The sequence below is a fragment of the Miniopterus schreibersii genome, assembly GCF_964146895.1.
Source record: "Miniopterus schreibersii genome assembly, chromosome: 10".
Taxonomy (NCBI): Eukaryota; Metazoa; Chordata; class Mammalia; order Chiroptera; family Miniopteridae; genus Miniopterus; species Miniopterus schreibersii.
Genome location: NC_138110.1, coordinates 10585498 through 10598565, shown reverse-complemented (window position 1 = coordinate 10598565; position 13068 = coordinate 10585498). Strand labels below are relative to the sequence as shown.

The 13068-nt window shown below is 42.5% G+C and overlaps 1 protein-coding gene across 3 annotated transcripts in view; it reads right to left on the bottom strand.

Annotated features, from left to right (window-relative positions):
* PYGB (glycogen phosphorylase B) overlaps window positions 1–13068 on the bottom strand; it is a 57381-nt gene that overhangs the window by 26021 nt on the left and 18292 nt on the right. For 2 of the 3 annotated variants that reach the window (XR_013999623.1, XM_081148716.1), the window contains exons 2-4: window positions 8191–8292; window positions 4829–4907; window positions 2302–2405 (exon numbers count right to left, since the gene is read on the bottom strand). Coding sequence is in view for 2 of the 3 variants with exons in the window: in XM_081148716.1 (XP_081004842.1) it covers window positions 2302–2405; window positions 4829–4907; window positions 8191–8292 (285 nt within the window). In the remaining variant the exon portion in view is untranslated. The remainder of the gene's footprint in view (window positions 1–2301; window positions 2406–4828; window positions 4908–8190; window positions 8293–13068) is intronic. The other variant, XM_081148717.1, reaches the window with a different exon arrangement.

The window sequence follows — 13068 nt, the reverse complement described above, 5'->3', positions numbered from 1 at the left end:
TCTGTCTGTGTGGCAGGTATTCATCAGAGGACCAGCCCCCCCTTTTGACCTCCTGGCAGAATGTTCTTGCCATTAGTGAGATTCTCCAGCTCCAGAGCCCGGCCATCTCCCACAGAGCAGTCGTCTGCAGAAGCAGCACCTTCCTAAATACAACAGGCATTGGAGTCTCCCCTCTGGAGTCCTCCTACCTGACAGGCAGGCTGTCCTGTGGCCCCTGTTGGCCACCATGCTGCTGTGTGACCACTGCTCACGTTTAATTCTGCTGCAGCTAAACTCAACTAAAAACCATTCTAACTAATTGGCTCCCATGAAAACAAGGTGAGAGGAGACCTTTACCACTCACCTATCATCCTGGGACTATCTTTAAGCTGCTATGCAAGATGGCAAGAGGTATAGGAACTAGAAACCAGAGGAAAGAAATGTCTGTGGTCATAAAACCACCACTAAAAACCATTCCTGCTTACAACCATAACGCCAAGTAGGTGAGAGGTTCTGTCTTATAAATATACACATGACCTCAACTGTGAAAGGTTGGGTCAAAGAACACATGTGTAAACTAGTGTAGCCACTGTGGAAAACAATACAGAGGTTCCTCAAAAAATTAAAAAGAGAGCTAACATATGACCCAGCAATTCCACTTCTAAGTATCCAAAGAAACTAAAAACACTAATTCAAAAAGATATACATCCCTATGTTCATTGCAGCATTAATTCACAATGCCAAGATAAGTGAAAAAGTCCGACAGAGAAAGACAAATACATGATTTCCCTTATATGTGGAATCTAAAACACACAATAAAATAGAAACTCATAGAAACAGAGAACAAATTGATGGTTGCCAGAGGGGAGGGAGAATGAGAGGATGGGTGAAAAAGGTGAAGGGAAACAAAGGTCATTTTATAATCTCCAGTTATAATATAAATAAGTCATGGGGATGTAACAGATGGCACACAGAACATAGTCAATAATATTGTAATAACTTTGCATAGTAAGATGGTTACTAGACTTGCCATGGTGATCAGATTGTAAGGTATATCGATGTTGAATCACTATGTTGTACACTTGAAACTAATATTGTATGCTAACTATGCTTTAATAAAACAAAACAAAAAACTCAAAAGTTAAAACTAGAAATCTTTGATCATTTCTTAAAAACAGAACGAAACACATGTACACGGGTTGGAGCACATCTGACAAGCACACACGTGAGGAACTGTGAGTGAAATTATCCGCAAGGCACCAGGAGGAAAGCTGCATTTCTTTTAAGGTTGGAGGGAGTATTTCTAGAAATTAAACAATGGCCACAAATGTGTTTTAAGTTTTGTTTTATTTTTAGCCATAATTTTCTTTGCCAACATTTTATTACGAGCATTTTCAAACATACAGAAATGCTAAAAGAATTGGCAGTGAACACCCACCACCCACCACCTAAGTTCTAAAACTGCTAACATTATACTTGATTTATCACAAGTCCATCCATTGATCCATTAATTTTTGGATGCATTTCGAAGCAAGTTGCACACATCTACACACTCCTCCCCTGACCATTTCAGCATGCTCGCCATTAAGTACAGTTCATCGTGTGTTTATTTTTTAGGATAATATGTATACTGTGAAGTGCATAAATCCTGTGGATACCATTGATGAATTCTGACAAGTGCATACCTGTGTGACTCAAACCCCATCAAGATACAGGGCATTTCTATCACCCCAGTCATCAACTATTTCGTTGAGAATATACTACTCTCGAGTTACAAAACTTTCAATCCTAACTAAGGACCACTTTCCTTTGCAGGGTCTGGCCTCTAACCCCACATGATGCTGTCCTCCCACTGGTGTCAGAGAGATAAGGCTGAAGGTGGGAACAAAACCAACTACAACTGTTTTTTAACTACTCCAGGACAATTGCCCCTCTGAGGGTGAACCACAGAGGGGGCCACTTTTACTCTGCCCTGAGATACCACAGGAAATCAGCACAAAGCCTACGGTATTCTCTCCACCTCCACCCTCTCTCTGCCCCTGGTGTCGCCTATAAGGTCCCGCAGGCTCTGGGCCCCACCCCATCAGACTTGCAACGAGCTCACACAGTAGACCACCTTCTGCCAGCCCATGTGGAACTATGAAGAAAGCATGGAGCTCGTAAAAATTGTCCTGACCTGCCCGACCTCTGCTTGCCTAGGACTGGCATGTAGTCTCTCCATGAAGGAGTTTAAAATATTAAAAGCTGAACTGAAAGTGCACCTATTTATATTCTTGTGTGAATGAGAGCTGGAAATTAGTGAAGGAACCAAGTCTCACCCACCTGCCAGCCATTGACAATCTTCTGGTTAAAAATCCCAAACTCATAGCGGATTCCATAGCCATAGGCGGCCAGGCCCAAGGTGGCCATCGAGTCAAGGAAGCAGGCTGAAAATTTCAAGCACAAAGAAGTTCTTCTGATCAAAGACAATATGTTCAAGGCCCACCGGAGGCAACGCCCAGACACCTAAGAAGCAGGTGCTGGGCTGCCAGCCTCCAGGGTGTTGGTGATTCAGTGGTGACCACAGTCAGCTTCAGGTATCATGAAAAAGAAAACCAAAATACCCCCTCACTCCCTTCGACTTGTTTGCCCAGGGCCATGCCAAGAAGATATCAATGTGGGGACGATATGGGGGGTGTGGGACGATGGGGAAAGGAGAACACAGCCACACTCGGCACATCTTCAAGTGCATCAGCCCCACTGCCAATTTCTCCTAGAGAGTGTCACTTGAACTGACAGCCTCCCCATCCCCCGCAAGTCAACCTCAAATCCAAGCTGTCCGCCGAGCAGGGGACCATCTACACACTAGTGGGGAAGGCACAGAAACGGGGGCTGGGAATGTACATTTCACTGTCCACAGTGCCAAATACCCAAGCGCCAAAGTGCGCCCAGGGTGCCAGGGAAGTGGCTGGAGCAGCATGTCACCAAATTGACCCCTTATTCTGATCAAAATGTCTTGGGGAAAAGCAAGCAGTGTTTTAAGTAAAGATCCAGAAGGTAGCCTTACTAACCTCCTGGATCAAAAAAAAAAAAGAAAAAAAGGAAAGGAAAAAACACACACAAAACACCAAGCAAATAAAAAATATGCCTAATTCACCAAACATGCACAGATCCCTGGATGTCAGGCCCTTTACCGAGGGACAAGAATAAGGAAAACCCCAAAAATGTAAGATCTGGGCTCTTGTTTTGAGGAAATCATTCCCACAGGAGGGACAGCGGCTGGGGCTGCCCAAGTCTGCACGGGTGACAGGAGTCCGTGGAACCAGACGGGCCTGAAGCAGGAGGTGCAGTCACACCAGCCCTCAGGAAAGGCCAGTGGCACCACAGAAGGGGCAGGACAGGTAGTCAACATGAATCTGACTGGCAAAGTCGGAAAATGCCCAGAATGTAAGTGGATTGTGAAGGGCAGGGGATGGGAACCCCTGGCTTACAGTCCCCAAGCTTGGGGTAGGAGGAGAGGTCTGGCAGCCACTCCAGTAAAGGACACCAAGTGGCCTGGAGCTTCCCTTGAGCTTGGGAAATAGGTCCTGCTTTTACTATGATTAACAGAACGCCTTCAGGGTGAAGGGGACTGAGGCGGACTGAAGCTCTCGGGCTTGAGGACACTGGGGCTCCCAGCGGGGCTGCAGGGGAAGAAAGGCTGGCGTGCTGTCTGGTGTGATCTCACCTTCATACACTAAAACAGAGCTCTGCCCTGCAGAGCAGGATGCACAGGACACACACGGGCTTTTCACACTAAGGGGTGGAGGTACGCAGGCCTTGCCAATTCTTTTTTTTTTAAATCCTCACCCAAGGACAAGCTTTTTATTGATTTTTAGAAGAGGAAGGGAGAGAGAGAGAAACATTGATCAGTTGACTCCTGTATGCACCCCACCCGGACCGGATATCGAGCCTGCAGCCTAGCTATGTGCCCCATTCAGAGTTCAAACCCACAAACCTCCGGTGTACAGGACGACACTAACCAACTGAGCCACCCGGTCAGGGTGCCAATTGTTTCTTTATATAGATCCATGTGCTGTTTTGTTTGAGATAAACATGTTGCATTTATAATTTGTGGAGAATTTACTTTAAAATTTAAAAATACAAACACACACACACACCCGCCCCCATAAATTTTAGGGCATTTGTTCTCTTTACAAAATGACAACTCCCAAAAGGGTTCATGACACCAGTGGCAGGGGCCTGAGCCCACCCTCCCCTCGCCCCCCCAACACAAGAGCAGCATAAGACCTAACTCATCCTTGCCCTGGGGACACCGTGCCAAAGCGCTCCGAGGCGCACAGTAAAATCAGACCTTACCATGACTGCTCTTTTCACTTCCATGTTCTTAACCCTGCTCCCTCTCCCCAAAAACACTGGCTAAGAGAATTAAAACAGAAAACCCCCACAAATGGAGTGTGCTCTCAAATAGTTTACCAAGGGAGTAACATGCCCCCAAAGGAACAGCTCTGACAGCTGTGTGTGTGTTTCTATTAATCTTTCTCCCAGTTACTGGCTTTTGGATCATGGAGAGTGATTAGTATATTGGAATCTTCTCCTCTCCCAGCACCAGTCACCCAACACTGGTAAGCCTGGTCTTCATGATCTTTATGAAAAGTGCCCCTTGGGTAAAAGAGACATACATCTTGCATTTTTTTCCCCCTGCCAGAGGCAAAGGTTTATGACCTGGAACACACACTGAGAGGGACCAATTTACCCTCACTGTCAGAAGTGTCAGGAGCACGGCTGACCCTGGCCTCACCATGTGATCACTTGGGAACGCACCATGTTAGGAAAAACTCGTCCTAGGCAGGCGCCTAGGGTTAGTTACCTGCCAGCCTCCCCAAGCCTCCATTCCCCAGGCCAGCATCTTCTTCTATTTCCTCCAGTTCTTCCAAGTCTAACCCCAACTGTGAATAGAAACAGAGATAATATTTTAATATGACTTAATATTTTCACTCAAGCACCAGGCGGAAAGATATTTAAATCTTTTGAGTTTATATCAAAGGTTAGAGTCTGCTTTCTTCTAGACTTGAAAATCCAATGTTAAAATCCATTTGGATTTTAGGATCAGGTTGTCGATCTCTGCAAAGAAGCCAACTGGAATCATAGCGGGGACTGCACTGAATCTGTCCATCAATTTGGAAGTATTGCCATCTTAACAACACTAAGTCTTCTAAGCCATTAATATAGTGTGCCTTTCTATTTTTAGGTCTTCTTTAATTTCTTTCAACACTGTTTTATAGTTTTCAGAATATAAGTTTGCACCTCTTTTGGAATTTATTCCTAAGTATTTTATTCTTTTGGATATTAATTTAAATAGAATTGTTTTCTTAATTTCATTTTTGGATTGTTCGTTACAGGTATATAAAAATAGTTGATTTCTGTAGATTGATCATCTATCCTGCAAACTTGCTGAATTCATTCATTTGTTCTAACGTACTTTATTGGATTCTTTAGGATTTTCTAGATCATGTCATCTCCATAGTTTCCTTCTTCCATTCCAATCTGGATGCTTCTTACTTCATATTCTTGCCTAAATACCTAGACTAGCACCATCAGACAATATTGAGTAGGAGTGGTGAGAGTGGCATCCTCGAAACAAAGAAGGTTAACTCCAGCTGGGGACACAATCAGTCAAATGCAGACAAGAGGACACTCTATAAGACAAACCCAGTTTCAACAAATAAACAACAATGCATAAAAATTTTTAAAAAAAGACGCATATAGATTAAGAGAGATTAGGATATATATCGAGCAAATGCAACTTCATTTCTATTTTCTTTCTTTTTTTTAACCCTCACCTGAGAATATTCTTTCCACTACTTTTCAGAGAATGGAAGGGGGAGTGGGGGAGGGGGGAGAGAAGGGGGGAGAGAGAGAGAGAGAAACATCGATGTGAGAGAGACACATCGATTGGTTGCCTCCCCCATGCACCCCGACTGGGGTGGGTATCGAGCCTGCAACCGAGGTACATGCCCTTGACCAGAATCGAAGCCGAGACAATTCAGTCTGCGGGCCGACGCTCTGACCACTGAGCCAAACTGGCTAGGGCCCAACTTAGTTTCTAAACATGTTACTTAAAAATTGTAAGGCAATCAGAAATTGGCACACTGCCTAAAAAGCTGATGTTAAAGGGTTATTGTCAGGCCCGGCCCGCATGGCTCCGTGGTTAAGCATCGACCAGGAAATTGTGGTTCGATTCCCAGTCAGGGCACACACCCGGGTTATGGGCTCGATCCCTAGCAGGGGGCGTGCAGGAGGCAGCTGATCAAGGACTCTCATCATTGATGTTTCTCTCTCCCTCTCCCTCTCCTTTCCTCTCTCTGAAATCAATAAAAACATTTTTTTTTTTTTTAAAAGTATTATTGTCAGTATTTCAGGGATCATAATGGTGTGACCCTATCTGTTAGAGATACCTGTTGAAATATTTACAAGTGAAATATTATACTGCCTGATGTTGGCTTACGCAGTCTGGGCGTGGCTGGGTTTAAATGAAACAAGCGTGGCCATGAGTTGGGCTTGATGACTCAGGTGAAGCCAGCTGATGGGTATGTGAAAGTTCACTATAACGATCACTCATTTTTATATACATTTAAAATTTTCTATAATGAAGACATTTTTAAATGTGTCCTTGATGGTTCAGTCAAGAGAGAACAGCTTCTTTTGAAGTTCTAGTTTTTAGCGTAAACTGCTCCTGGGAGCTGCTTTCTAGCCCTGTATGATACAGTTGTGTCATGTTTTCTTTCTGACATTACATTGCACTTGGGGAGCCTGGGGAGAAGGCCTGTCTCAGTTCGGCATCATCTTTTTGTTCCTATTCAAAGCATCCAGTACCCAACTTAGGACTAGAAAGGCCCAGCAAATGAGACACTAAGGGTTTGATCAACATGAAAGCTTTTCAAACACAAGCTAGACAGCAAGGAAAATACCACTTTTCAGAAAATAATGTACAATATTTAAAAGAATATATGCTTCCCTGTATTTTCTAAGTTTCTATAGTTAACACATTTTTTTCTGTAATAAAAATTATAAACAAATATTGTATAATTATGGTACAAACATTCCCTAAAATCTTTAGTATATGTAAGAATTGTATAAACTGAAAATCCTTTGAAAAAAACAAAATGCTTTATACAATTGCAAAATCTAGAGAAGATCTTACAGACTGTATGTTCTATAGTACTTGTAAACATGTTCTAACATAATCAGAGATGAAATGACAAATGAACATAGCCTCTATCTTTTAAGATAATTTTGAGCACAAGATTCCCATTTTGGGGAGTCAACTTGTAAACTTAAACTATTTGCCCCAGACTACCCTCTTCACTAAGTCTTGGCGGGGGAGGCATGATTCCCCACAATGCTGGGCTGCCTGATGGCCCTGCAAGGCTCACACCACACCTCCTCCAAGAAGGCCCCCAGAGCACCTCCCACCTCAAAACCAAAACCGAACCTTAGCAGAAGCAGTGGAAGGTACAACTCTGGTAAGGACCCTTCTGTGTATGTGCAAAAGGGCAGAAGTGATACATCTTCACACTCCATAAATTCTACACTGAGCATCTGGGTGAGGGAGAAAGATGATGATGTACAGGGAAGTGGGACAGAGACAGAAAACAGGACCAATTCCAGCTCTGCTCTAAAACTGCAAAGGAAATGTGAAAGACCTCCAACTAAACAACTGTTAATGAAGACCCCCTAAGCAAAGGCAGTTTCTATTCTGTTTAGGGGACAAAGGGCAGTTTTATCACTAGATAGGATGAGCACAAGAGGTTATCTTAGGGTGGAGGCGGGACACTGGAGGTAGGTTACCAGTTCAATCAAGCAAGGAGAAGTGGGACAATACTTCTGCCACACGATAAATCTGCCCCCAGGGTGGGAGTGAGGAGTACAGTGGTTTCTAGAAGCCTCTAAACCTTAGCGTTAAATGCAACAGTGTCCTTGCACTCCAGTGTATTAATAGCTTTCCATCTAGTTCTTACTTTCTCCCCTGGAGAAAGAGGAGCGTCACCCACCAACCCATTCACCCTCACAGAGGATAGAGTACACCGTTAGACGTTTCCCAGGCCCCTGGTGGCTGCAAATCCTAACACCCATGCTCACCTCTGTCAGTGCTCACCTCTGTGGGGCCTGAATTAAAACCTCGGTGCAACACAAGAGACTACCTGGCAGCCTGGCCCCAAGGACCCGTACCTGATAGATGGCTTCATCACAAGCATTCTGAAGGCCCAGGTTCACCATCGTGTTCTGCAGTGTACGGCCCATGTAGAACTCCAGGGAAAGGTAATAGATGCGCTGAGAGGGCAAAAGAAAGCATCTTAGATCTCTTGTTCCATCTACACCACAAGCAGAATATGGTGATGAGTGAACTCCTAAAAGAACCTAATAGGGATTTCATTTATGTTAACCCAGAACTTCCTGGCACATCCCAAAATGAACTCACTCTCTTCACCAGGCCTTAACCACCCTCAGTTTTTCAAGGGCGTCTCACTAGGGAACACAATTTTTTCTTCTTTTGGCTTTATACTTCTTTTACTTTTTAAAATTTTTCAATTATAGTTGACATTCAATGTTTTATTAGTTTCAGGTGTACCACATAGTGATTAGACATTTATGTATCTTAAAAAGTGATCCACCCCCCACAAGTCTAGTATCCACCTGGCACCATAGTTATTACAATATGTTATTCTTTTTTTAATCATCATCTCAGGATATTTTTTCCATTGCTTTTCAAAGAGGATGGAAAGGAGAAAGAGAGACATACGAGACACATTGATTGGTTGCCTCCCGCACTTGCCCCAACCAGGGTCAGGGATCAAGCCTGCGACTGAGGTACATGCCCTTGGCAAGAATCAAACCCGAGACCCTTTAGTCCATCGGCCGATGCTCTATCCACTGAGCCAAACTGGCTAGGACCCATTTGTTTATTTTTAATTTTGTTTCCCTTGCACATGGAGACATATCCAAAAAAATTATTACTCAGAGCAATGTCAAAGTACTTACTGCCTTCTTCCAGCAGCTTTATGGATTCAGGCCTTACATTTAAGTCTTTAACCCATTTTGAGTTTATTTCTGTATATGGTATAAAAAAGTGATCTAGTTCAATTTTTTGCATGTATCTGCCCAGTTTTTCCAACAATTATTATTTTTCAATGGGTCTGAGGTTTATGCCTAATGACCTCAGGTGTAACCATTTTTTAAAATGTTTTTATTGATTTCAGAGAGAGGAAGGAAGAGGGAGAGAGAGATAGAAGCACCAATGATGAGAGAGAATCATTGATCAGCTGCCTCCTGCACATCCCCTACTGGGGATCGAGCCCGAAACCCAGGCATGTGCCCTGACTGGGAATCAAACTGATCGCCTGGTTCATGGGTTGATGCTAAACCACTGAGCCACGCTGACTGGGCCCAACAACAATTATTGAAGAGATTCTCTTTACCCCATTGAACAGTCTTGCTTCTTTTGTCATAAATTAATTAACCAGCCCAGCCAGGCGTGGCTCAGCAGTTAAGCATCGGCCTAGGATGAAGGAGATCAGGGTTCGATTCCCAGTCAGGGCACATGCCCAGGTTGCAGGCTGCAGCCAATCAATGACTCTCTCATTATTGATGTTTCTACCTCTCTCTCTCCCTCTTCCTTCCTCTCTGAAATCAATAAAGATATATTAAAAATTAATTAATTAATTAACCATATAGACATGGGTTTATTTCTGGGCTCTCTACTATGTTCCATTGATCTGTGTCTATTTTTATGCCAGTACCATTCTCTTTTGGCTACTACAGCCTCGTAGTAGAGTTTGATATCAGGTAGTGTGATACCTCTAACTCTGTTTATCTTTCTCAAGACTGCTTTGGCTGCTCAGGTCTTTGGGGGTTCCATATAAATCTTAGGATTCTTTGTTCTACTTCTGTGAAAAATGTCATTGATATTTTGATAGGGGTTGCATTAAATCTATAGACTGCTTTGGGGAATATGAACACTTTAACGATGTTAATCATCCCACCCATGAGTATGGTATATGCTTCCATTTATTTGTACCTTCTTTATTTTCTTTCTTCAATGTCTTGTAATTTTCTGAGTATAGGTCTTTTACCACCTTGGTTAAATTAATTCCTCTGTATTTTTTGATGCAACTGTGAATGGAATTATTTTCTTAATTTCTCTTTCTGATAGTCCATTAGTGGTGTATAAAAATGCAACTGATTTCTGAATACTGATTTTATATTCTGATACTTTCCTGAATTCATTTATCAGTTCTAATAGTTTTTTGGTGGAGTTTTTAGGATTCTCTCTATATAGTATCATGTCATCTGCAAATAATGACAGTTTTACTTCTTCCTTTTCCAATCTTCCTTTTATTTCTTTTTCTTGTCTTATTGCTATGGGTAGGGCTTACAATGCTCTGTTGAATAAAACTGGTGAAAGCAGACATCCTTGTCTTGTTCTTAATCTCAAAGGAAACACATTTAGCTTTCTCTATTGACTATGTTAGCTGTGGGTTTGTCATCTGTGGCTGCAAAAATGGTGAGGTATATTCATTCTGTCCCACTTTGCTGAGTTTTTATCATAAATGGATGCTGGATTTTGGCAAATGCTTTTTCTGCATCTACTGGTTTGATCATATGATTTTTATTCATTTAATTTATGTGGGACAACACGTTCATTGCTTTGCAGATACTAAACCAACCTTACATTCCAGGAATGAATCCCACTTGATTATGGTGTATGATTTTTTTAATGAATAGCTAAATTTGGTTTGCTGAGATGTTGTGGATTTTTGCATCTATGTTCATTAGGGATATTGGCCTATAATTTTTGTAATATCATTGTCTGGTTTTGGAATCAGATTAATGCTGGCCTTGTAAAATGAGCTTGGGAGCCTTCCTCCTCCTGAGTTTTTTGAAACAGCTTGACAAGGATAGGTGTTAATTCTTCTTTAAATGTTTGGTAAAATTCAGCTGTGAAGCCATTAGGTCCAAGACTTTTGTTTGATGGGAGTTTTTTTTTTATTATTACTGATTCAATTTCATTGGTAGTAATTGGTTTGTTTAGATTGTTTCTTCTTGATTTCACTTTGGAAGATTGTATATTTCTAGAAATTCATCCATTTCTTCCAAGTTGTCCAATATGTTGAAATGTTTGTAGTATTTTCTTATAATCCTTTGTATTTCTGTGGTGTCAGTTGTCACTTCTCTTTCTTTTCTGATTTTATCTGGGTCCTCTCTTTTTTTCTTACTGAGTCTGGTTAAAGGTTTATCAATTTTGTTTATCTTTTCAATGAACTAGCTCTTGGTTTCATTGATCTTTCCTATTGCTTTTTAGGCTCTACTTCATTTATTTCTGTTTTGATCTTTATTATTTCCTTCCCTCTACTCACTTTGGGTTTCATTTGTTCTTTTTTCTAGTTCTTGTAAGTGTAAGTTTAGATTATTTGAGATTTTTCTTGTTTCTTGAGGTAGGCCTATATCAGTATAAATTTCTTAGTACTACTTTGGCTGTGTCCCATAGATTTGGTGTCATTGTGTTTTCATTTTCATTTGTCTCAAAGTATCTTTTGATTTCTTCCTTGATCTTGTTGTTAATCCATTCACTGTTTAGTAGCATGTTATTTAGCCTCCATGTATTTGTGTTTTTCAGTTTTTTCTTGTGAACAAAGAAGATGCTTGGTATGATTTCAGTCTTCTTTAATGTACTGAAACTTGTTTTGTGGCCTAACATGAGGTCTATACTGGAAAATGTTCCATGTGCACTTGAGTACAATGTATATTCTGCTTCTTTGGTGTGAAATGTTCTGAAAATGTCAATTAAAGCCACCTGATATTATGTGTCATTTAACGCCTCTTTTTCCTTATTTATCTTCTGTCTGGATGATTTGTACATTGATGTCAATGGGGATTAAAGTCACCTAAGATAACTGTGTTACTGTTGATCTCTCCCTTTATATCTGTCATTATTTGCTTTAAATATTAGGTGTTCTTATGTTGGGTATGTAAATGTTTACAGGGGTTATATCCTCTTTGGATTGATCCCTTTATCATTATAAAACGTCCTTTGTCTCTTGTATTGCTTTTTTTTTTTTTAACTATAAAGGCAGTGTTTATTAAAGTATATCTCATTTTCAAAATTGAGCCATCAGCTGTTAGTATGTATACATTTTGGGGGGAAAACCTGTAGAACCAGCGCACCCCCGACCACTTGGTCCTCTTTAGCCTAGCACTGCAAATTCACAACTAAGAATGGCCCAGAACCCCAGAGTTTGGACACTTCCCTCCCAATGAGGCCTTTATCACCGACTTGGAGCCAGGACTGAATCACCCAGGGGTGCTATGAATAGATGGGCCCTGAGAGCTCTGAGTCAGTCAGTCATGGCCCTAGAGCTCACCGTGGGTGACACTTCTGAACCACAAGGAGGTAGACAACTGGAAAGTCCAAGCAGAGGTGCCCTTGGAGTCCCCTCTCTGGGCCACATCTCACCGCCTGTCCCCTTCTTCTCCAGCGGTTCCAGTTTGTGGAAGTCCCAGGCAATCACTACATCCACAGGAACCAACCTGATCTTGAGGCCGGTGTCATGAGCTCCTTCTTACAGCACAGGTATAGGATACCAGCACAGCTGCAGCCCCGGGCCTGGGGTTACTGAGACCTTGTGCTCTCTGCTCAGCACCCCAACATCCAGCTCCTGCAGCCCCCAGCCAGGCCAGCTGCCATGGAGACAGGCCTCCCGATCTTGCCCAGCATGAGCTGGCAGTGGAGGCATGGGGTGCGGTTTTTGTCTCCAACATTTGTGTCTTTACAGGGGGAGACTGTCTGGATTCAGGGTAGTCTGTTTTGTGGCTGATCATCTGCAGTGAGCTGGTGGTGCTACAGGAAGGGGGGGCTGGGATGTGCCCACCTGGCCTGCAGCCCAGCAGCTTTTGCAGCCTCTTCCTGCTGCCCGCCTGGATGAAGAGTAAACTGTTCTTGTATTTTCTCTCATTGCTTCTGCGGTTTCACCGCAGTGGGCGCGTTTCCACTGAGGGTTAGGGGGAACTAGAGCAGACACTTGGCTTTTAGAGGAGATCCAGAGACAGGCT